At 46.8% G+C, this 22,530-nt stretch overlaps 1 protein-coding gene across 1 annotated transcript in view; it reads left to right on the top strand.

Annotated features, from left to right (window-relative positions):
- Positions 1-22,530, top strand: part of LOC144692808 (collagen alpha-1(XI) chain-like) — a 145,016-nt gene that overhangs the window by 64,363 nt on the left and 58,123 nt on the right. Inside the window, exon 5 of the mRNA XM_078561883.1 lies at positions 9,987-10,115. Coding sequence (XP_078418009.1) covers positions 9,987-10,115 — 129 coding nt within the window. The remainder of the gene's footprint in view (positions 1-9,986; positions 10,116-22,530) is intronic.

Below are 22,530 nucleotides of genomic sequence, written 5' to 3'. Positions count from 1 at the left end.
AGATAGGGAGGGGTGTAGGGGCTGGAGGAGATTACAGAGATTGGGAGGGGTGTAGGGGCTGGAGGAGGTTACAGCAATAGGGAGGGGTGTAGGGGCTGGAGGAGGTTACAGAGATAGGAAGAGGTGTAGTGACTGGAGGAGGTCACAGAGATAGGGAGGGTATAGGGGCTGGAGGAGGTTACAGAGATAGGGAGGGGTGTAGGGACTGGAGGATGTGACAGAGATAGGGAGGGTTTAGGGACTAGTGGTCGTTACAGAGGTAGGGAGAGTTATCGGTTTGGAGCAAGGGGGTGCAGGTGGGGTAAGAGGGGGTGGGAGTGTGGAGTTTTGGTTTGAGGATGTGGGTAGGGATCCTCATTCAAAAGACACTCCATGCCTGAGCGAGGGACCCAGCATCAGGAAGTGGGAGGCTGCTGCAGGGCACACCCTGACCTTTCTGCCAACTCTGACTGCCCCCTCTGCCCACAGCCCCCAGCCTATGAACCCCATCCTACCCTCACATATCTGTGGCCTGGGATCCTGATGATCCTGGGCCCCTGGTGCATTGTTACCTGCAGCTACCCTACTCCCTCAGCAGCACTGATGGTAGCAAACAGCTGCTGGCCTCTGATTGGCCGGCAGTCCTAAGAGGGCAGGATTCCTGCCCTTGGCATCCTTGATCCTGGGGAAGATCCACTGCTGGCCACAGAATCCTTGTCCAAAGGAGGTGACATGGGGCGGTCTTGCTGGCTCTGCAGCCAGTGGGCGAGGAGTTTGACTACTGTGATTGGTCAATAACTACATTATTAATGGATCATGTGACTACCAGGATGGTAGAATGTGAACAAGATGGACCTTGGGTCTGTTATAGTTTCAGAGAAAAATCTACAGCACAGAAAGAGGCCATTCAGCCCATAATGTGTGTGCTGTCATAAAGAGCTATACAGTCGTACCCCACGTTCGAGTTCTTGTTCCATCGCTGGAGAATTAGGGACACAGATTGAGGAGAATCGGTGAAAGAACCAGAGGGGGAGATGAGGAGAATTTATTTTTACACAGCGAGTTGTTGTGATCTGGAAGGTGCTGCCTGAAAGGGCGGTGGAAGCAAATTCAATAATAACTTTCAAAAGGGAATTGGAGAAATATTTTAAGAGAGGGAATTTACAGGGCTATGGGGAAAGGGCAGGGGGAGTGGGAATAATTAGACAGCTCCTTCAAAGAGCCAGCACATGCCCAATGGGCCGAATGGCCTCCTCCTGTGCAGCTAGATTCTCAGATCCAAACCTGGATTTTAATTCATATTATTTGAATTAGTCCAGACATCTAATTACTAGTCCAGTAACATAACCATTGTGCTGCTGTGCTCTAAATGAATTACACATTTAAAAATATCTTGTCCCATTTTGACAGTCTTCTGGCTGCAGGTTGTGATTTGTTGGATAGTTGATGTATGGTTGGAATTTTTAATGATCTTGGCATTGCTGCAGTCTTATTCTAAACCTTCAGTGGGATGGCAGCAAGGGTAAACAGGACTGGTGCCCAGTGTATAGGGGAATGTGCCAAAACATGGGCAAATCCATAGAGCTGGTGCTTCCACTCAGTTGGTCGGGTTTCCTCAATGCAATTATTTCAGAATCTGTGGGAATCTGAGGTGTAATCCACCTTTAGGAGATTGTGGGCAGATTGATCACATGACTCTAAGACCAATAGCTGTGTGGCATAGGCTACCATGTAAGAGTTAGTCTAGAGTAGGGTCTGGCTGGAGGAGTACTCATCATGTTGATACTCTGCTTGTGTAAATAAATAGTATGTGCTTCATTTCATATTGGTCTCTGTGTCCGCCGTGTATTGTAATTGATTTGCTTACTGACAGATAAGCGTGCAACCCATTCATAAACAAAGTGACCCTGCAGTAAAACATAACCATATCGCTCCCTCCAAACAGCTGCTGCTGCTGGGGTTCAGTTAGAGCTTTCAAGACTGTGATGGGCGAACTTTTGTTGGGTAAGGATATTGGAGCAAAGGTAGAGTTAACGGAGTCCATGTACAGATCAGCCATAATCTAATTGGGTGATGGAGATAGCTCGAGGGGCTGAATGGCCTCCTCTTCCTCCTATATTCAGAGGGAGTAATCTTCCACAGCTGAATCTGGATATTCAGAGCTCATGTGACTAGCAGAGTGAGAATATCAGAAAGAGCAGGTTCCACACATGTTGTACAAATGAATGTTCCCATAGCAGAGTCAGGTGACGTATTTGTGATTTGCACACTCGTGGCGCTTGTGTTAGCGTTCAGTTAGCTGAATCCTGAGGGGACCCTTGCTAGCGAAAGCCGACATTTAACTGATATACAATCTGGAGTGATGGTAAAAGCTGCAGGCTGTCCAGACAGAGTCTACAATCGAGAAAACAGATGCCAAACTGGAAAACTAGCCTAGTCTGGGTGTGGAAACTGAGTAGAATTACAGGAGCTGGGTGAGGGAATAATAACAGGGCAGTGAAAAAATATGCTGTCTTTTGGCAAAGATTTAAAAGGGAGGTCTCCACCTATACAATGTCTTAGCGAGTCTGAGTGTTCCACGTTATTCATGGACTGTCACTGCCTCAATGGAGACCCTTAGCAACAGAGAATTGATTCGCATTTCTAAAGCATCTTTTAACACCGCAGGTCATCCCAAAGTGCTTCACGGCCAATTTGCGTGCAGCAAGATCCCACAAACAGTAATTAGGTGATGATCAGAACCTGTTTCAGTGATGTCGGTTGAGGAGTAAATAATGGTCAGGACAATGCAGATGGAGATCCTGTCTGCCCTTCTTTGAAAAAGTGGCCGTGAAATCTTTTATATCCAATGGACAAGGGAGACAGGGCCTTGGTTTAACATCTCATCTGAAAGACAGCATCTCTGACAGTGCAGCACTCCCTCAGTACTGACCCTCTGACAGTGCAGCACTCCCTCAGTACTGACCCTCTGACAGTGCAGCAGTCCCTCAAGACTGCCCCTCTGACAGTGCAGCACTCCCTCAGTACTGCCCCTCTGACAGTGCAGCACTCCCTCAGTACTGACCCTCTGACAATGCAGCACTCCCTCAGTACTGACCCTCTGACAGTGCAGCACTCCCTCAGTACTGACCCTCTGACAGTGCAGCACTCCCTCAGTACTGACCCCCTGACAGTGCAGCACTCCCTCAGCACTGACCCCCTGACAGTGCAGCACTCCCTCAGTACTGACCCTCTGACAGTGCAGCACTCCCTCAGTACTGACCCCCTGACAGTGCAGCACTCCCTCAGTACTGACCCCCTGACAGTGCAGCACTCCCTCAGTACTGACCCTCCGACAGTGCAGCACTCCCTCAGTACTGACCCCCTGACAGTGCAGCACTCCCTCAGTACTGACCCTCCGACAGTGCAGCACTACCTCAGTACTGACCCTCTGACAGTGCAGCACTCCCTCAGTACTGACCCACTGACAGTGCAGCACTCCCTCAGTACTGACCCTCCGACAGTGCAGCACTCCCTCAGTACTGACCCCCTGACAGTGCAGCACTCCCTCAGTACTGACCCTCCGACAGTGCAGCACTCCCTCAGTACTGACCCTCTGACAGTGCAACACTCCCTCAGTACCGACCCTCTGACAGTGCAGCACTCCCTCAGTACTGACCCCCTGACAGTGCAGCACTCCCTCAGTGCTGAATCCTCTGACAGTGCAGCACTCCCTCAGTACTGACCCTCTGACAGTGCAACACTCCCTCAGTACCGACCCTCTGACAGTGCAGCACTCCCTCAGTACTGACCCCCTGACAGTGCAGCACTCCCTCAGTACTGACCCTCTGACAGTGCAGCACTCCCTCAGTACTGACCCTCTGACAGTGCAGCACTCCCTCAGTACTGACCCTCTGACAGTGCAGCACTCCCTCAGTACTGAATCCTCTGACAGTGCAGCACTCCCTCAGTACTGACCCTCTGACAGTGCAGCACTCCCTCAGTACTGAATCCTCTGACAGTGCAGCACTCCCTCAGTACTGACCCTCTGACAGTGCAGCACTCCCTCAGTACTGACCCTCTGACAGTGCAGCACTCCCTCAGTACTGACCCTCTGACAGTGCAGCACTCCCTCAGTACTGACCCTCTGACAGTGCAGTACTCCCTCAGTACTGACCCTCTGACAGTGCTGCACTCCCTCAGTACGGAGCTGAAATGTAAGCCTGGATTTATTGCTCAGCTCTCTGGAGTGTGACCTGAATCCACAACATTGTGACTCAGAGTAGAATGTGCTGTCCCCTGACACTCATTATGGTGATGGATCTCACTCACTAACCAAAGTGACTGTAATGGCCGTACAAAACATTCAATCCAAATCAATCCAATTGAACTGTGACCACTAAAACCCTGACTGACGCAGAATGTTATAGCATCGTAAACAGTTCATAAATCCTGTTTGTGGGAATTCTGATCCGAACAGGCTCTGTGGGATGTTAAGTATTGTTTTGTTAAGAGTGCAGAAAGAAACTATTGCACAGGTTGTATTTAGTTTGGTGATAGCTGAGAGTTGGGGAAGTATCTTTCAGTCCATTGGGAGCTATTGTTTGAAGGGGAGCGGAGTGTGTCATTGGCACACTAGGAGCAGACGGCAGACATTGCTGCAGCTGATCAGGCAAAGTCCCATTCACCCATCACTCCTGTGTTCATTGACCCACAATAACCTCTCAATTTAAAAATTATCCCTCTTCTTTACAAATCGCTCTATGTCCTTGTCCCTTCTCTATCTCTGTCAATTCCTCCGCGATCTCTGCACTTCTCCAATTCTGGCCTCTTGAGCAGCCCCTGATTCCCATCGCTTCATCATTGACAGCCGTGCCTTCAGCTGATTGACTCCTCAGCTCTGGAATTCCCTTCCTAAACCTCTCCGCCTCACTCTCTCTTGCTTAAAGATGCTCCTTAAATCGACCTCCACCTGTCTAAATCTCCTTATCATTTGTCAAATTTGATCTGTTTGCAATTGGCTGATTTTGGTTTTGGCTAATTGAGAGTAACATTTGATTCATTATCAATTAAATATGATGGAAATCAATGAATTTTTGACAGAAATAAGGTGCATTTATTTTATCCTTCATTGAAACATTTGAGTTCAAGGCTGGGCAGGGAGTGAATTAACCTTTGTCAATATTGCAGATGGGTTGACAGTGAATTGGGAGACTGTTTAATGCCATGATTGAGTTGTACTGTACCCAGTACAATGTAAATGTCCTGCCCAGCGGAGCTGGTTTTGAGTGATTAGCGCCTCGATGCTGGGCAGGTTGGGAGAGGACACAGGCGCTGGGTCGCCTTTCCTGCCATTGGGTTTGGGGGGCCTTGTGAAGGCCTTGCTGGTGGTGCTTCGGCCATGTTTTGCTGTAGGCTATCCAAGCCTCTGAAGTGTTTAGGAGCACAGGGATCATGTCTGGCCGGTGACCCAGGATCGTAATCCCAGGGTTGAGGTCCTGGTCCTGGAATCTTCTTTCCCTCAGCCAGCCGAAGGCTGAGCTAGCTAGTTGGAGACAATGATGAATTTCATCAGCCAGGCCCACCTTCATTGAAAAGAGATCCAAAGATACGAGAAATGGTCCACATTTTCCAGGATCTCACTGTTGATCTTAATCAACAGAGGGAGGGTTTGTGCTGTGGGAGCTGGTTAGGGTGAGAACCTTAGTTTTCTGGACTCCCAAGACAATTGCTCTGCTAGGGGCTTGTTCATGGCAGGACACTGGCAGGAAGACTGCGAACATACTTTAGGGGTGTCCTCGAAGGACCCCTGAAGAGGTCAAACATCCTTGCCGCTCATGGAAGACCCTGGATTGTGACCAACCAAACTGGAGAAGGTTCATTCGGGAGGGCACTGAACACATCGAGAGACTCCATCGGGAACGTGCAGAGGAGAGGTCAAGGTGTCGGAGGGAGTTCACAAACATCCCAACAACCCACCTACCCGACCCCTCAAGCACCACCTGCCCCACATGTGGCACAGTCCGCAGATCTCACATTGGACTAATCAGCCACCTCAGAACCCACCAAACTGCCTGGAAGCAAGTCCCCCTCAATCCTGAGAGACTGCTTAATCGAAAAAATCCAGCTGGCACTTTTCACACCTGGTTTTGATTTAACTTCATCCTCCTCCTATTTTACTCTAGAATATGAAAATAAATTATTCTCAGTGGTGGGTTGGATGTAGAACAGTCTAATTTAGTTTCAAAATGTTGACTTGATGACTTAAAATAAGCATGATTGGAAAGGGCTGGCTTTACACTCACTACAGGGTTCCTGGGAAATCTCAAGTCTCTGTTGATTCAGCTCCTTGCAGAAGCTGCTCTTTTGATGGTGATTTGGACCCATGTGTCTTGCTGTCGTTTTGATAGTGATTCCTATTTTTTTTTTTCAATCCCTGATCACACAACCAGCAAATTAAACAAACATTCAAAAGCGACACATTTTCCCAGCAGGGAATTGAGGATATGAAACTGTGTGGGATCTCCTGCTCCAGATGTCACTGAAATGGCTCATCTCACAACCTGCCCTGTTAGTTTGACTTTGCCTCTACTCCTTAGCTCAAATAATGCTTAGGCTTTAACATGCAGAAACTGAGGATTGATAACAGTGCAGCTGGGGTCGGGGGACAGTGGGGTAACTCAGTTAGCAACTGAAACTACAACCTCCTTAAGCAGTGAGATTTAAAGATCCAGAAAGAAACAGTGGAAGATCAGTTCTAAATTTCTGTGGTGGGTTTAATGGGAAAGTCCTTCAAGCGAATGGGAAGGCAGAGGGCAAGAAGCCACTTGTGTGCAGGAATCTGGAGAATGAAGAAAATTCACCAGCAGCTTGCACGAATCTCCACATTGCTGGACAATTCATGTATGAATAGAGGTGTGATTAAAAGTGCTCAGTGGTTAAACAGCGAGACTCTGTGGGCTGTCTCCCCAGCTGTGTGATGGTGGTGCTCTAAAGGCTGCTGTGTGCAGTGTTGATAGAATTAGTTTAGGTGCTGCCATTATTTAAACTCTCTGTTGTGTTTGGCTTCCAGTCAGTTTAGCTGAGCAGTGATCAGCAGGAAGGTGCCAGAGCTCAGCACATGTTTGACTCATTAGGTGTCCCAAGGCTCCATTGCGATTGGAATTCCTCCACATTTCTCAATCCTCCCCTGCTCAGTTCAGTAAGAGAAGCAGAAAGCATTTCCAAAGTGAAATTGTAGGTTTTTCTCCAAGTATTTTACTGATGTGTCTCATTGTGGTGAGGTGGGTAATAAATTAACCATTGGATACAAACCACACTCAGAGTCCATTTTGTTTCATCCATTAGCAGCTCTGCCCTCTTTATTCAGCTCTGAAGAAGAGTTATATTCGACCAGAAACATCAACCCTGTTTCTCTCTCCACAGATGCTGCCAGACCCGCTGAGTTTTTCCAGCATTTTCTGTTTTTATTCGTTGCAATTCTATAGCAACGTTCATTTCCTCATGACATCCCAAAGTTCTTTACAGTGACTGAAATACTTTGACTGAAGTTCAGGAAACCTGGATAGCAATGTGTGCACAGCAATATCAAGCATACAGCAATATGACGATGGCCAGATAATCTGTTTATAAAAATTTTGGTTCCAGGATAAATATTAGCCGAGGACAACTGGGTGAAACAGGAAATTCGACCCTTTGAGCCTGCTCAATCATGGCTGATCATCTATCTCAACACTGTACTCTCGCTCTCTCTCCATACCCCTGGACACCTTTAGAGTCCAGAAATCTATCTATTTCCTTCATAAATATATTCAGTGACTTGGGCTCCACAGCCTCTGGGGTAGAGAATTCCACAGGTTCACCACCCTCTGAGTGAAGAAGTTTCTCTTCATCTCAGTCCTGAATGGTCTACCCCGTATCCTGAGACTGTGACCACTTGTTCTAGACCCCCAGCCAGAGGAAATATCATCCCTGCATCCAGTCTGTCCATCCCTGTCAGAATTTTATACGTTTCAGTGAGATTCCCTCTCATTCTTCTAAACTCCAGTGAATCCAGGCCTAGTCGGCCCAATCTCTCCTCATACGACAACCCTACTCTTCTTCAAAATAGTTTTAATCTACCTGAGAGGGCACACCAAGACTTGTTTTAACATCTCATCTGAAAGGCAACAAATCAGATAGTACTTGTACTACCACACCACAGTGCAGCACTCCCTCAGTACTGACCCTCCGACAGTGCAGCACTCCCTCAGTACTGACCCTCCGACAGTACAGCACTCCCTCAGTACTGACCCTCTGACAGTGCGGCACTCCCTCAGTACTGACCCTCCGACAGTGCAGCACTCCCTCAGTACTGACCCTCTGACAGTGCAGCACTCCCTCAGTACTGACCCTGTGACAGTGCAGCACTCCCTCAGTACTGACCCTCTGACAGTGCAGCACTCCCTCAGTGCTGACCCTCTGACAGTGCAGCACTCCCTCAGTACTGACCCTCTGACAGTGCAACACTCTGCAGTGTGTGTACCCCAGTTCCCTCTGCTCCTCTATCCCATTGAGAATTTTATTTCCAAGGGGCCCACATGACCTTCAATATTCTTTCTTTGAGCCTGAGACAGTTCACACTCTCGGTATTGGAGTTAGTATTTCCAATTACCCCCACCTTCTACAGGTTTAAGCCTTCCTGTACCTTGTCTCAATTGATTGCGTGCAGCCTGGATGGAGTGACAGTTTCAATCCTTACATTTCATTGTCACTTGGAGTTGAATCTCCTTAAACAATCTTGAAAAGAATTGAGGATTTTCTCATCCGCAATCAGTGATTAGTTTGCGCTTGGTGTAATTGGGTGATTGACTTGAGTTTTCTTCACTGTAACCAGTATTTGCTAACACTGAGTGTAAATTCAAACTGGCAGTCGAATGAATCCAGCAAACATCTGTGCACATCCTTTGAAATGTGGCTGCCTACAATCCACAAGCTACTAATCAGCTCTCGATTCTGGATAGCAAATTGTTTATAATTACCCCTGGTCTCTGCTCCAGATGAGCTGGAGCTGTGCTCTATAGAACAACTCTGGGAAGTCTTGTTCAACATTATAGTGTGGGATTTGGATCCCTCAGTCACTACCAATGATTTATTGAGCCATGTGTCAGGAGTGCTTCTGGAGCCCCTTTACAGTATCAATGGCGATAACTTCATCCCACTAAGGCAGACATGGATCTGATCTCAGAATCTGGACCCTTTGATTCAGGGTGTCCTCCCACTGGGCTGCACATTGAACACTAACCTCTTAGCTATTAGAGATCACAAACAAGGCAAAAACATGTAGACCGTAAACAAATCTCAGGCCCCAGAGTCAAAAGGTCATTGGTTTGGGTCCCAAACCAAAAACTGGAGCACATATTACCACTACCGAGGAGTGCTGCACTGTCAGAGGGTCAGTACTGAGGGAGTGCTGCACTGTCAGAGGGTCAGTACTGAGGGAGTGCTGCACTGTCAGGGGGTCAGTACTGAGGGAGTGCTGCACTGTCAGGGGGTCAGTACTGAGGGAGTGCTGCACTGTCAGAGGGTCAGTACTGAGGGAGTGCTGCACTGTCAGAGGGTCAGTACTGAGGGAGTGCTGCGCTGTGAGAAATGCCACTTTCAGATGAGATGTTAAACTGAGGCCATTCTGCCCTGTCTGAAACATGTAAAAGGTCCCATGTTACCATTTTGAAGAAAAACAGGCAATGGTCTCCTCAGTGTCCCGGCCAATATTTATCCCTCAACCAAAAGCACATATACAGACTATCCAATCATTGACATGGTGCTGTTTGTGGGATCTTGCTGTGCGCAGATTGGCTACCACATTTCGAGTGGCTACGCTTCATCAGTCCTTCATTGGCTATAAAGCCCGTTGGGCCGTCTTGAGTGGTGAAAGGCGCTATGGAAATGCAAGTCTATCTTTCTGTGTTGTGCTGTTGAAAGGCTGATGAATCCACAAAGTTCATTGTTGGGTGATGTTCTAATGTGATGTGTCTCTGTGTTTTCAGGGTGATATCCAGCAGCTGTTAATTGTCCCTGATCCTCGCGCTGCCTACGACTACTGTGAATATTACAGCCCCGACTGTAACAATCCTCTACCTAATATCCCTCAGGCTCAGGAACCACAGGTCAATGAGGTGAGTCACACATTCAACAGCACCTGATAGCAGATTGTTGGTCATGGGAGAAAACCACAGAAGAAGCTGCAACGCACAAAATGAATGTACACTCTGTCCTCATACAGTCTGAGTGTCAGTCACATTCTCCCCTCGATTATATGAACACCAGCCTTAAGCTAAAAAAAGATTCATAAAGCTGGTATAACGCATCACAAGAAACTTCCATTAGTATTTATTATATTATTATGGAAAGACTTACCCTTGTAGTGTTTCTCTCCATCCCTCTGTCTATCTATCTCTCTCTGTCTGTCACTCTCTCTGTCTGTCACTCTCTCTGTCTCTCTCTCTCTCTGTCTCTCTCTCTCTGTCTCTCTCTCTCTCTCTCTGTCTCTCTCTCTTTCTCTCTCTGTCTCTCTCTCTTTCTCTCTCTGTCTCTCTCTCTCTCTCTCTGTCTCTCTCTCTCTCTCTCTGTCTCTCTCTCTCTCTCTGTCTCTCTCTGACTCTTTCTCTCTCTCTCTATCTCTCTGTCTCTCTTTCTCTGTCCCTCTCTCTCTCTCTCTCACTCTGTGTCTCTCCCCCTCTCTGTTTCCCTCACTCTCTCTCTTTCTCTCTAACTCTCTTTATCTTTCTGTCTCCCTCTGCCGCTCTCTGTACCTCTGTCTCTCTCTCTCTCCCTCACTCTGTCTTTCTGTCTCTCTCTGACTCTTTCTCTCTCGCTTTGTGTCTGTCTCTCTTTCTCTCCCTCTCTGTCTGTCTATCTCTCTCTCTCTCTCTCCGCCTATCTCCCTCTTTCTGTCTCCCTCTCCATCTCTCTCAATCTCTCTCTTCCTCTCTCTCCTTCATACCCCCCCTTTCTCTGTCTCTCTCTGTATCTCTTGTCTCTCCCTCTCTCTCTGCCCCTTTTTTCTGTCTGTCTCTCTCTCTTTCTTTCTGTCTTTCTCTGTCTTTGTTTCTGTCTCTCTCTGTTTCTCTCCCTCTCTCTCTCCCTCTCTCTGTCCCTCTCTCTCTCCCTCTCTCTGTCCCTCTCTCTCTCTCTCTCTCTCTCTCTAAACTGGATTTTCACCCTCGAGGTGGATAGTGGGAATCGGAAAAATTCTCGCTCGGCCCACCCGCCCCAGGAGAGAGAATCCAGACGGGATTTTCATTGTGGGGGGGGTTAGGGGTGAGGTGGGGGGTGGTGAGGGGCTGGGGTGGGGGTGGGGGTGGGGGTGAAGGGTGGGGGTGGGGGTGGGGGGTGGTGAAGGGTGGGGGTGGGGGGTGGGGGTGGGGGTGGGGGGTGGTGAAGGGTGGGGGTGGGGGTGGGGGGTGGTGAAGGGTGGGGGTGAGGTGGGGGGTGGTGAGGGGCTGGGGTGGGGGTGGGGGTGGGGGTGGGGGTGAAGGGTGGGGGTGGGGGTGGGGGGTGGTGAAGGGTGGGGGTGGGGGTGGGGGGTGGTGAAGGGTGGGGGTGGGGGGTGGTGAGGGGCTGGGGTGGGGGTGGGGTGGGGGTGAAGGGCGGGGGTGAGGGGTGGGGGTGAGGGTTGGGGGTGAGGGTTGGGGGTGGGGGTGAGGGGTGGGGGTGGGGGTGGAGGTGGGGGTGGGCTGCAGTCGGGCCAGCCAATCCGGAAAGGATTCGGAGGCAGTGCTGGGCTGAGGGTCTGAGGCTGTTTAAAATGCATCTCAGTGCCATGGGACTTTGTTCCAATTATAATGAAAAGCTAAGGCCCTCCAGCCCTCACCCTTCACACCCCCTCACTCCCTAAACTCTGCCCACGACCCAGCCATGACACCTCCCTCCCCCTCCCCACCCCCTTTGGACCCTAATGCCCCCCACCCCCTGATGTTACTGAGTGAAGTGAGAGTAGAAATTGTCGAGGCATTGGCCATAATTTTTCAGTCTTCCTTAGACTGAAAGGTGGTGTCCGAGGAACCGAAGGGTGATTGTTGATGGGTGTTTCAGTGACTGGAGGGCTGTTTCCAGTGGGGGTCCACTGGGCTCAGTACTGGGTCCCCTGCTTTTTGTGGTATATATTAATGATTTGGATGTAAGTGTGTAGGGGGAATGATCAAAGCGTTTTCAGACAACACAAACGTTGGCCGTGCAGTAGCTGGAGAGGGGGATCACTGTAGACAGCAGGGGGGTATTAATGGACTGGTCAGGTGGGCAGAAAAGTGACAAATGGAATTAAACCCAGAGAAGTTTGAGGTGATGCATTTGGGGAGGTCAAACAAGGCAAAGGACTACACAATAAATGGAAGGAAACTGAGAGGTGTAGAGGAAGTGAGGGACCTTGGAGTGAATGTCCACAGATCCTTGAAGGTAGCAGGACAGGTCGATAAGGTGGTTAAGAAGGCGAATGGAATCCTTTCATTTAATAGCTGAGGTATAGAATCTAAGAGCAGGGAGGTTATGCTGGAATTACATAAAACTTTAGGTAGACCACAACTCGAGTGCTGTGTGCAGTTCTGGTGACCTCATTACAGAGAGGATGCAGTCCCAATAGAGAGGGTACAGAAGAGAGTTACGAGGATGTTGACAGGACTGGGAAATTGCAGCTATGAGGAGATATTGGAGAGGCTGGGGTTGTTCTCCTTGGGACAGAGGAGGCTGAGGGGAGATGTGATTGAGATGTGCAAAATTGTGAGGGGCCTGGATAGAGAGGATGGGAAGGGTCTGTTTACTTTGGCAGAGAGGCCAGTGACTGAGGGGCAGAGATTTAAAATGATTGGTAGATCGATTAGAGGGGAGATGAGGAAAAATATTTTCACCCAGAGGATTGTGGGGGTCTGGAACTCACTGCCTGAAAGGGGAGTGGAGGCAGAAACCCTCAACTCATTGAAAAGGCGCCTGGTTATCACCTCCCGTGATAGTCCAGCAGGGATATGGACCAAATGCTGGAAAGCGGGATTAGGTTGGGGAGCTCGTTGGCTGGTGCAGACACGATGAGTCCAGTGGCCTCTTTCTGTGCCATAAACTATCTATGGTTCTATGACCAGAGAATTGCAGATGTTACACTCTTGTTCAAAAACATCTGTAATGACAAGTCCATCCTCTACAGGCCAGTCAGTTTAACTTCAGTGATGGGGAAACTTCTAAAAACAATGATTCGGGACAAAATTAATAGTCACATGGACAAATGTGGGTTAATTAAGGGAAGCCAGCATGGATTTCTTAAGAGAAAATCATGTTTAACTCTCTTGCTGGAGCTTTTTGAAGAGGTCAAGTGAGGAGTGATGAGGGTAATGCTGTTGATGTGATGTACATGGCCTTTCGAAAGGCATTTCATAAAGTGCCACACAACAGACTTGTGAGCAAAGTTACAGCTCATGGAATAAAAGGGACAGTAGCAATATGGATATTAAATGGGCTGAGTGACAGGAAACAGAGAGTATTGGTCAATGGGTGTTTTTCGGGCTGGAGGAAGGTTTGTAGTGGAGTTCCCCAGGGGTCGGTATTGGGACCCTTGCTTTTCCTGATATATATAAATGATCTAGATCTTGGTGTGCAGGGGACAGTTTCAAAATTTGCTGATGATACGAAACTTAGAAACATTGTGAACTGTGAGGAGGACGGTGTAGAACTTCGAAAGGACAAAGACAAGTTAGTGGTGTGGGTGGACAGGTGGCAGATGAAGTTCAATGCGGAGAAATGTGAAGTGATTCATTTTGGAGAGTATAACATGGACAGACAAAATAAAATAATGGGGACAATGCTAAAAGGGGGTGCAGGAGCAGAGGGACCTGAGTCCTCTGCACATGCACAAATCAATGAAGGTGGTAGGACAGGTGGAGAGAGCAGTTAATAAAGCATATTGTACCCTGGGCTTTATTAATAGGGGCATAGAGTACAAGAGTAAGGAGGTTATGTTGAACTTGTATAAGTCACTAGTTTGGCCTCAGATGGAGTATTGTGTACAGTCTGGGCTCTGCACTTTAGGAAAGATGTGGAGACATTGGAGAGAGTGCAGGAAAGATTCATGAGAATAGTTCCAGGGATGAAGAACTTCACATGTAGATTTCCTTGGAGAAATGAAAGCTGAGGTGTTCAAAATCATGAGGGGTCTGGACAGAGTAGATGGGGAGAAACTGTTCCCATTGGTGGAAAGATCGAGAACGAGAGGGCACAGGTTTAAAGTAATTAGTAAAAGAAGCAAAAATGACATGAGGGGAAACGTTTTCACACAGCGAGTGGTTAGGATCTGGAATGCACGGCCTGAGCATATGGTGGAGGCAGGTTCAATTGAAGCATTCAGAAGGGAATTAGATTGTTATCTGAAAGGGAAGAATGTGCCAGAGAAGATGGGAGAATGGATCTAGGTAAGTTGCTCATTCAGAGAGCCAATGCAGACATGATGGGCCAAATGGCCTCCTTCTGCACTGCAACAATTCTGTGATTCTATATTTATTCACACAAGATAAAGAGGTTTCAAGTGATTGCATTTTCTGTTATTGATACTTTAAAGGGTCTGGATGATTGACACTTTTATTGGTTTGTAGTAAAAGGGAGTTCTTTTAAAGAAATTGGAAAGTCACAATTGACTTTTTTTAAAGACCTTTTTACAACTCCTATTGGCATTTTAGTGTTCATTAGTTCTATACAGTGTATAGGAGGTGAATGGTTTACAGTGGGTGAATGGGCAGGGATGTACCATACCTTGTCCTGGTGGGGGCATGAGGAGGGCCTTTGGAATTTTCCTTTTAGAGGGTTCCTTTGTGCAGACTATGGGGGTATCAACTACTACTCTTTGAAAAGCTGACCTGACTCAGTGAAAATTACAGAGCACTATCCCCATCTATCCCCACAATGGAGCTGGCCAGGTGGGGAGTGCAGGGTGCAGGCTCTTGACCACTTTGGTCCACACCTTTAAATAAAACACTCCTGAAGATCAGAAACCCTGAGGAGGGGGTTGGGGATCCGCGGAATCAGGACTCCCACCTTTTTTAAAGGGCTCCCAAATCATCCCAACTCAGCAAAAATCCAGCCCTCTGTCTTTCTTTCTCTGTCTCCCTCTCTCGCCCTCTCTTTCCCCTCTCCGACTCTTTACCCATTTCTCTTCTCCATGATTATTAGGGAATGTTAATCTCATTGTATATTTTACATAAAGCTGCTTGTTTTCAGTTCTTACAGATAAGCAACTGAAATCTAATAATCCCCCAAATTTCCTGGAAAATTCTACAAATCCCATGTGATAAGGGCAATTTTTGATTTTTGTGTGTCTTATGGATCAGGGAACCTGATGAAAACCATTTACTCTGTCAGTGAAAGCTGTCCAAACACATGTGTAATGTAACTGTCTAAATAATGTTGCTGCTGTGTACAACATGTGTTCCTGCTGTGTACACGGTGTATTTCTACTGTGTAGATGGTGTACTTCTGCTGTGTACACAGTGTGTCGTTGCTGTGTACACAGTGTGTTGTTGCTGTGTACACGGTGTGTTGCTGCTGTGTACAACATGTGTCGTTGCTGTGTACACAGTGTGTTGTTGCTGTGTAAACTATGTGTTGCTGCTGTGTACAACATGTGTCGTTGCTGTGTACACGGTGTGTTGTTGCTGTGTAAACTATGTGTTGCTGCTGTGTACAACATGTGTCGTTGCTGTGTACACAGTGTGTTGTTGCTGTGTAAACTATGTGTTGCTGCTGTGTACAACATGTGTCGTTGCTGTGTACACAGTGTGTTGTTGCTGTGTAAACTATGTGTTGCTGCTGTGTACAACATGTGTCGTTGCTGTGTACACGGTGTGTTGTTGCTGTGTAAACTATGTGTTGCTGCTGTGTACAACATGTGTCGTTGCTGTGTACACGGTGTGTTGCTGCTGTGTACACGGTGTGTTGCTGCCGTGTACACGGTGTGTTGCTGTTGTGTACACGGTGTGTTGCTGCTGTGTACACGGTGTGTTGCTGCTGTGTACACGGTGTGTTGCTGCTGTGTACACGGTGTGTTGCTGCTGTGTACACGGTGTGTTGCTGCCGTGTACACGGTGTGTTGCTGTTGTGTACACGGTGTGTTGCTGCTGTGTACACGGTGTGTTGCTGCTGTGTACACGGTGTGTTGCTGCTGTGTACACGGTGTGTTGCTGCTGTGTACAACATGTGTTCCTGCTGTGTACACGGTGTGTTGCTGCTGTGTACAACATGTGTTCCTGCTGTGTACACGGTGTATTTCTACTGTGTAGATGGTGTACTTCTGCTGTGTACACAGTGTGTTGTTGCTGTGTACACAGTGTATTTCTACTGTGTAGATGGTGTACTTCTGCTGTGTACACAGTGTGTTGTTGCTGTGTACATGGTGTATTTCTACTGTGTAGATGGTGTACTTCTGCTGTGTACACGGTGTGTTGCTGCTGTGTACAACATGTGTCGTTGCTGTGTACAACATGTGTTCCTGCTGTGTACACGGTGTGTTGTTGCTGTGTACAACATGTGTTCCTGCTGTGTACACGGTTTGTTGCTGCTGTGTACACGGTGTGTTGTTGCTGTGTACAACATGTGTTCCTGCTGTGTACAAAGTGTGTTGCTGCTGTGTTCACAGTGTGTTGCTGCTGTGTACAAAGTGTGTTGCTGCTGTGTACAACATGTGTTCCTGCTGTGTACAAAGTGTGTTGCTGCTGTGTACAAAGTGTGTTGCTGCTGTGTACACGGTGTGTTGCTGCTGTGTACACGGTGTGTTGCTGCTGTGTACAAAGTGTGTTGCTGCTGTGTACAAAGTGTGTTGCTGCTGTGTACACGGTGTGTTGCTGCTGTGTACAAAGTGTGTTGCTGCTGTGTACAAAGTGTGTTGCTGCTGTGTACACGGTGTGTTGCTGCTGTGTACATGGTGTGTTGCTGCTGTGTACAAAGTGTGTTGCTGCTGTGTACACGGTGTGTTGCTGCTGTGTACAAAGTGTGTTGCTGCTGTGTACAAAGTGTGTTGCTGCTGTGTACACGGTGTGTTGCTGCTGTGTACACGGTGTGTTGCTGCTGTGTACACGGTGTGTTGTTGCTGTGTACAACATGTGTCGTTGCTGTGTACACGGTGTGTTGCTGCTGTGTACACGGTGTGTTGTTGCTGTGTACAACATGTGTTCCTGCTGTGTACACGGTGTGTTGCTGCTGTGTACACGGTGTGTTGTTGCTGTGTACAACATGTGTTCCTGCTGTGTACAAAGTGTGTTGCTGCTGTGTTCACAGTGTGTTGCTGCTGTGTACAAAGTGTGTTGCTGCTGTGTACAACATGTGTTCCTGCTGTGTACAAAGTGTGTTGCTGCTGTGTACAACATGTGTTCCTGCTGTGTACAAAGTGTGTTGCTACTGTGTACAAAGTGTGTTGCTGCTGTGTACACGGTGTGTTGCTGCTGTGTACACGGTGTGTTGCTGCTGTGTACAAAGTGTGTTGCTGCTGTGTACAAAGTGTGTTGCTGCTGTGTACACGGTGTGTTGCTGCTGTGTACACGGTGTGTTGCTGCTGTGTACACGGTGTGTTGCTGCTGTGTACAAAGTGTGTTGCTGCTGTGTACAAAGTGTGTTGCTGCTGTGTACAAAGTGTGTTGCTGCTGTGTACATGGTGTGTTGCTGCTGTGTACACGGTGTGTTGTTGCTGTGTACAAAGTGTGTTGCTGCTGTGTACAAAGTGTGTTGCTGCTGTGTACAAAGTGTGTTGCTGCTGTGTACACGGTGTGTTGCTGCTGTGTACACGGTGTGTTGCTGCTGTGTACAAAGTGTGTTGCTGCTGTGTACAAAGTGTGTTGCTGCTGTGTACAAAGTGTGTTGCTGCTGTGTACACGGTGTGTTGCTGCTGTGTACAAAGTGTGTTGCTGCTGTGTACAAAGTGTGTTGCTGCTGTGTACACGGTGTGTTGCTGCTGTGTACAAAGTGTGTTGCTGCTGTGTACACGGTGTGTTGCTGCTGTGTTCACAGTGTGTTGCTGCTGTGTACACGGTGTGTTGTTGCTGTCTACAACATGTGTCGTTGCTGTGTACAACATGTGTCGTTGCTGTGTACACGGTGTGTTGCTGCTGTGTACACGGTGTGTTGTTGCTGTGTACAACATGTGTCGTTGCTGTGTACACGGTGTGTTGCTGCTGTGTACACGGTGTGTTGCTGCTGTGTACACGGTGTGTTGTTGCTGTGTACAACATGTGTCGTTGCTGTGTACACGGTGTGTTGCTGCTGTGTACACGGTGTGTTGCTGCTGTGTACACGGTGTGTTGCTGCTGTGTACACAGTGTGTTCCTGCTGTGTACACGGTGTGTTGTTGCTGTGTACAACATGTGTCGTTGCTGTGTACATGGTGTGTTGCTGCTGTGTACACGGTGTGTTGCTGTTGTGTACACAGTGTGTTGCTGCTGTGTACATGGTGTGTTGTATCATTGCGAACAGTTAGAATCGAGTATGATTTAAGATGTGCTTTCCTCTTATTCCTCTTGCACACTTGATAATTTTGCTTGCCTCTAATCCAGTGCCTGCATGCTGACCTTTAGGCCTTTCACTAACACTCGATGATAATGCATTGGGGTAGAATAATGCTGAAGCCAATTGTGTAACAGCTTGCCATTAATATGTTCTTCATTTGGTCTGCTTTGCATTTGCCTCAGTTTGACATATCGATATCTGAGCTGTGAAGGACGGTGTCAAATTGAAAGAAAAGGCCTGAAGATTAGTGACAGGGCCAGAAGATTGGGAACATTTTACAAACTGGCAAACGATGACTAAAAAATTAATAAAAAGCGAGAAATTAGAGTATGAGAGTATATTAAACAAAAAATATAAAAATAACCGTAAGAGCTTCTGCAAGTATATAAAAGGGAAGAGAATAGCTAAAGTGAGCATGAGTCTCTGAGAGGGAGATACTGACAAATTAATATTGGGAGACAAGGAAATGGCAGAGGCTTTGATCAAGTATTTTGTATCTGTCTTCACAGTAAAAAACACAAAAAGTGTCCAAAGAATAGTGAAAAGTTAAGAGACAAAAGGAAGGAAAGAACTTAGAACAACTTCCATCGCTAAGGAAGATGTAATGGGAAATCTAAATGGACTACTTGTAAAAACAAGAGGGCAATAATAGTAGGAGACTTCAACTATCCTAATATCAACTGGGATTTAAACAATATAAGGGGCAGTGAGGGAGAAAAATTTAGGCAGTGTGTCCAGGAAAATTTTATCAATCAATTAGTGACAAACCCAACGAGAGGAGATGCAATTCTGGACCTAGTCTTGGGGAACGAAGAAGGGCAAGTGGGTGAAGTGACAGTTGGCTACCATATCGGGAACAGTGATCACAATTCAGTTAGATTTAGCATTACCATGGAAAAGGACAGAGATAAGGCAGGAGTAAAAGTCTTGATCTGGGGGAAGGCAAATTTTGCAGAAATGAGAAGGGGCTTGGCTGAGGTGGACTGGACAGCACTGCTGGAGGATAAAACAGTGGAAAACCAGTGGGAAGCACTAAAAAGCAAGATCCTAATTGTACAAAGTAGACATGCCCCCTACAAAAATAAGAGTGGTACTGCCAAATCTAGACCTCCCTGGTTGTCTAGAGGAACACAGGGGAAGATCAAACAGAAAAAGAAAGCGTATGATAGGCACAAAGAACTAAGCACTGCAGATAGGCTAGACAAATATAGGAAGTGCAGAGACGAAGTAAAAAAGGAAATAAGGAAATCAAAGAGAGGGCATGAAAAAAGATTAGCAAGTAAAGTTAAAGATAACCCAAAGATGTTTTACCAATACATTAATGCTAAAAGGTTAGTTAAGGAAAAAGTGGGACCTATCAGAGATGAAGATGGAAACTTGTGTGTAGATGCAGAGGCTGTGGGAAGGGTTTTGAATGAATATTTTGTCTCCGTGTTTACAAAGGAAAGGGAGGATGTATATATAGTAGTCCAGGAGGAACACTGCGAGATATTGGACGGCATAGTCATAAAGAGAGAGGAAGTACTCGAAGGGTTGAAATCCTTGAAAGTTGATAAGTCACCAGGGCCAGATGGATTGTTTCCGAAGCTGCTGAAGGAAGTCAGGGAGGAGATAGCAGATGCTCTGAGGATGATTTTCCAATCTTCACTAGATACAGGGGAGGTACCGGAGGACTGGAGAAATGCAAACGTAGTTCCATTGTGTAAAAAACGATCAAAGGAAATGCCAAACAATTATAGGCCAGTTAGTCTTACATCGGTGGTGAGCAAATTAGTAGAATCAATCCTGAGAGATAGGATTAACTGTCATGTGGAAAGGCATGGACTAGTCAGGGATGGTCAGCATGGATTTGTTAAAGGAAGGTCTTGCCTCACAAATTTGATTGAATTCTTTGAGGAAGTGACAAGAAGGGTTGATGAAGGTAGTGCAGTGGATGTTGTGTACATAGATTTTAGCAAGGCATTTGACAAGATCCCACATGGCAGATTGGTCAGGAAAGTAAAAGCCCGTGGGATTCAGGGTAATGTGGCAAACTGGATAAAAGGCTGGCTTTGTAACAGGAAACAAAGGGTAATGGTCGATGAATGCCCTTGTGAATGGAAAGCTGTCTCAAGTGGTGTTCCACAGGGCTCGGTGTTGGGACCCTTGCTGTTTGTGTTATATATTAACGATTTGGACATGAACGTGGGGGGCATGATTGGGAAATTTGCAGATGACACAAAGATTGGCCGAGTAGTGGATAGTGTAGAGGATAGCCATAATCTCCAAAACGATATAGATGGGTTGGTGGAGTGGGCGTTAAAGTGGCAGATGGATTTTAACATAGAGAAGTGTGAGGTCATACATTTAGGGAGGTCAAACAGTTACAGGGATTACAAAATAAATGGGAATATACTAAGAGGGGTAGATGAAGTGAGAGATCTTGGCGTACAAGTACACAGGTCCCTGAAGGCAGCAGTTCATGTAGACAAGGTTGTAAAGAAGGCATATGGAATCCTCTCCTTCATTGGCAGAGGTATAGAATATAAAAGTAAGAATATAATGTTGGAATTGTATAAAACACTGGTGAGGCCACAACTGGAGTATTATGTGCAGTTCTGGTCACCACATTACAGGAAGGACATAATAGCTCTGGAGAGAGTGCAGAGGAGGTTTACAAGAATGTTGCCAGGGTTAGAAAAGTGTAGCTACGAGGAGAGATTGGATAGGTTGGGGTTATTTTCCTTGGAACAAAGAAGGCTGAGAGGTGACTTGATTGAGGTGTACAAAATTATGAGGGGAATAGATAGAGTGGACAGGATAAAATTGTTTCCCTTGGTGGAGAATTCTAGAACCAGGGGATATAGATTCAAGATAAGTGGCAGAAGGTGTAGGGGGACATGAGGAAGAACTTTTTTACACAGAGGGTAGTCGGTGTCTGGAATTCGCTGCCCAAGTTGGTGGTAGAGGCAGAAACTCTAAACTCTTTTTAAAAGTACCTGGATCTGCACCTTAAGTGCTGTAAGCTGCAGGGCTATGGGCCGGGTGCAGGAAGGTGGGATTAGAAAGGGCACCTGGGTGTCCTCGGGCTGGCTTGGACAAAATGGGCCGAATGGCCTCCTTCTGTGCTGTAATTTCTCTATGGTTCGAAAGGCTGACAAGTGCCCTGGACAGGATGGCCTGCATCCCAGGGTCTTAAAGGAAGTGGCTGCAGAGATAGTAGATGCATTGGTCATAATCTTCCAAAACTCCTTAGATTGTGGAAAATTCCTGGCAGATTGGAAAACCACAAATATAATGCCTCTATTCAAGAAAGGAGGGGGACAGAGGCAGGAAATTATAGGCCAGTTAGTCTAATATCTGTCATTGGGAAAATTATAAAATCCATTATTAAGGCAACTTTAGCAGAACATATAGAAAATCATCCTGCAACCAGTCAACATGGTGTCGTGAAGGAGAAATTATGTTTGACATTGATAAATTTATGAGAGTTCTTTGAGGATGTAACAAGCAGAGTGGATAAAGGGGAACCAGTAGATGTGGCATATTTTGATTTCCAAAAGGCATTCAATAAGGTGCCACACAAAAGGTTTTTACACAAGATAAGAGCTCATGGTGTTGGGCATGATATATTAGCATGGATAGAGGATTTACTAGCTAACAGGAAACAAAGTCAGGAAAAGTGGGTCATTTTCAGGTTGGCACATTGTACCTAGTGAATTGCTGCAAGAATCAGTGCTGGAGCCTCAACTATTTACAATCTATTTCAATGAGTTGGATGAAGGGACCAAGTGTATTGTAGCCACATTTGCTGATGATACAAAGATAAGTAGGAAAGAAAGTTGTTAGGAGCACACAAAGAGTCTACAAAATGATATAGACAGATTAAGTAAGTGGACAAAAAAATGGCAGGTGGAGTATAATGTGGGAAAATGTGAGGTTGTCCACTTTGGCAGGAAGAATAGAAAAGCAGAATATTATGTAAATGGAGAGAGACTGCAGAATGCTGCAGTGCAGAGGGATTTGGATGTCCTTGTACATGAATCTCAAAAAGTTAGCATGTTGTGATTGTTGCTTTAAGGCCAG

The sequence above is a fragment of the Cetorhinus maximus genome, chromosome 17 (assembly GCF_964194155.1).
Source record: "Cetorhinus maximus chromosome 17, sCetMax3.hap1.1, whole genome shotgun sequence".
In the NCBI taxonomy this organism is placed as follows: Eukaryota; Metazoa; Chordata; class Chondrichthyes; order Lamniformes; family Cetorhinidae; genus Cetorhinus; species Cetorhinus maximus.
Note: the sequence above shows the minus strand (reverse complement) of the source record. Positions and strands in the feature narration are given on the sequence as shown.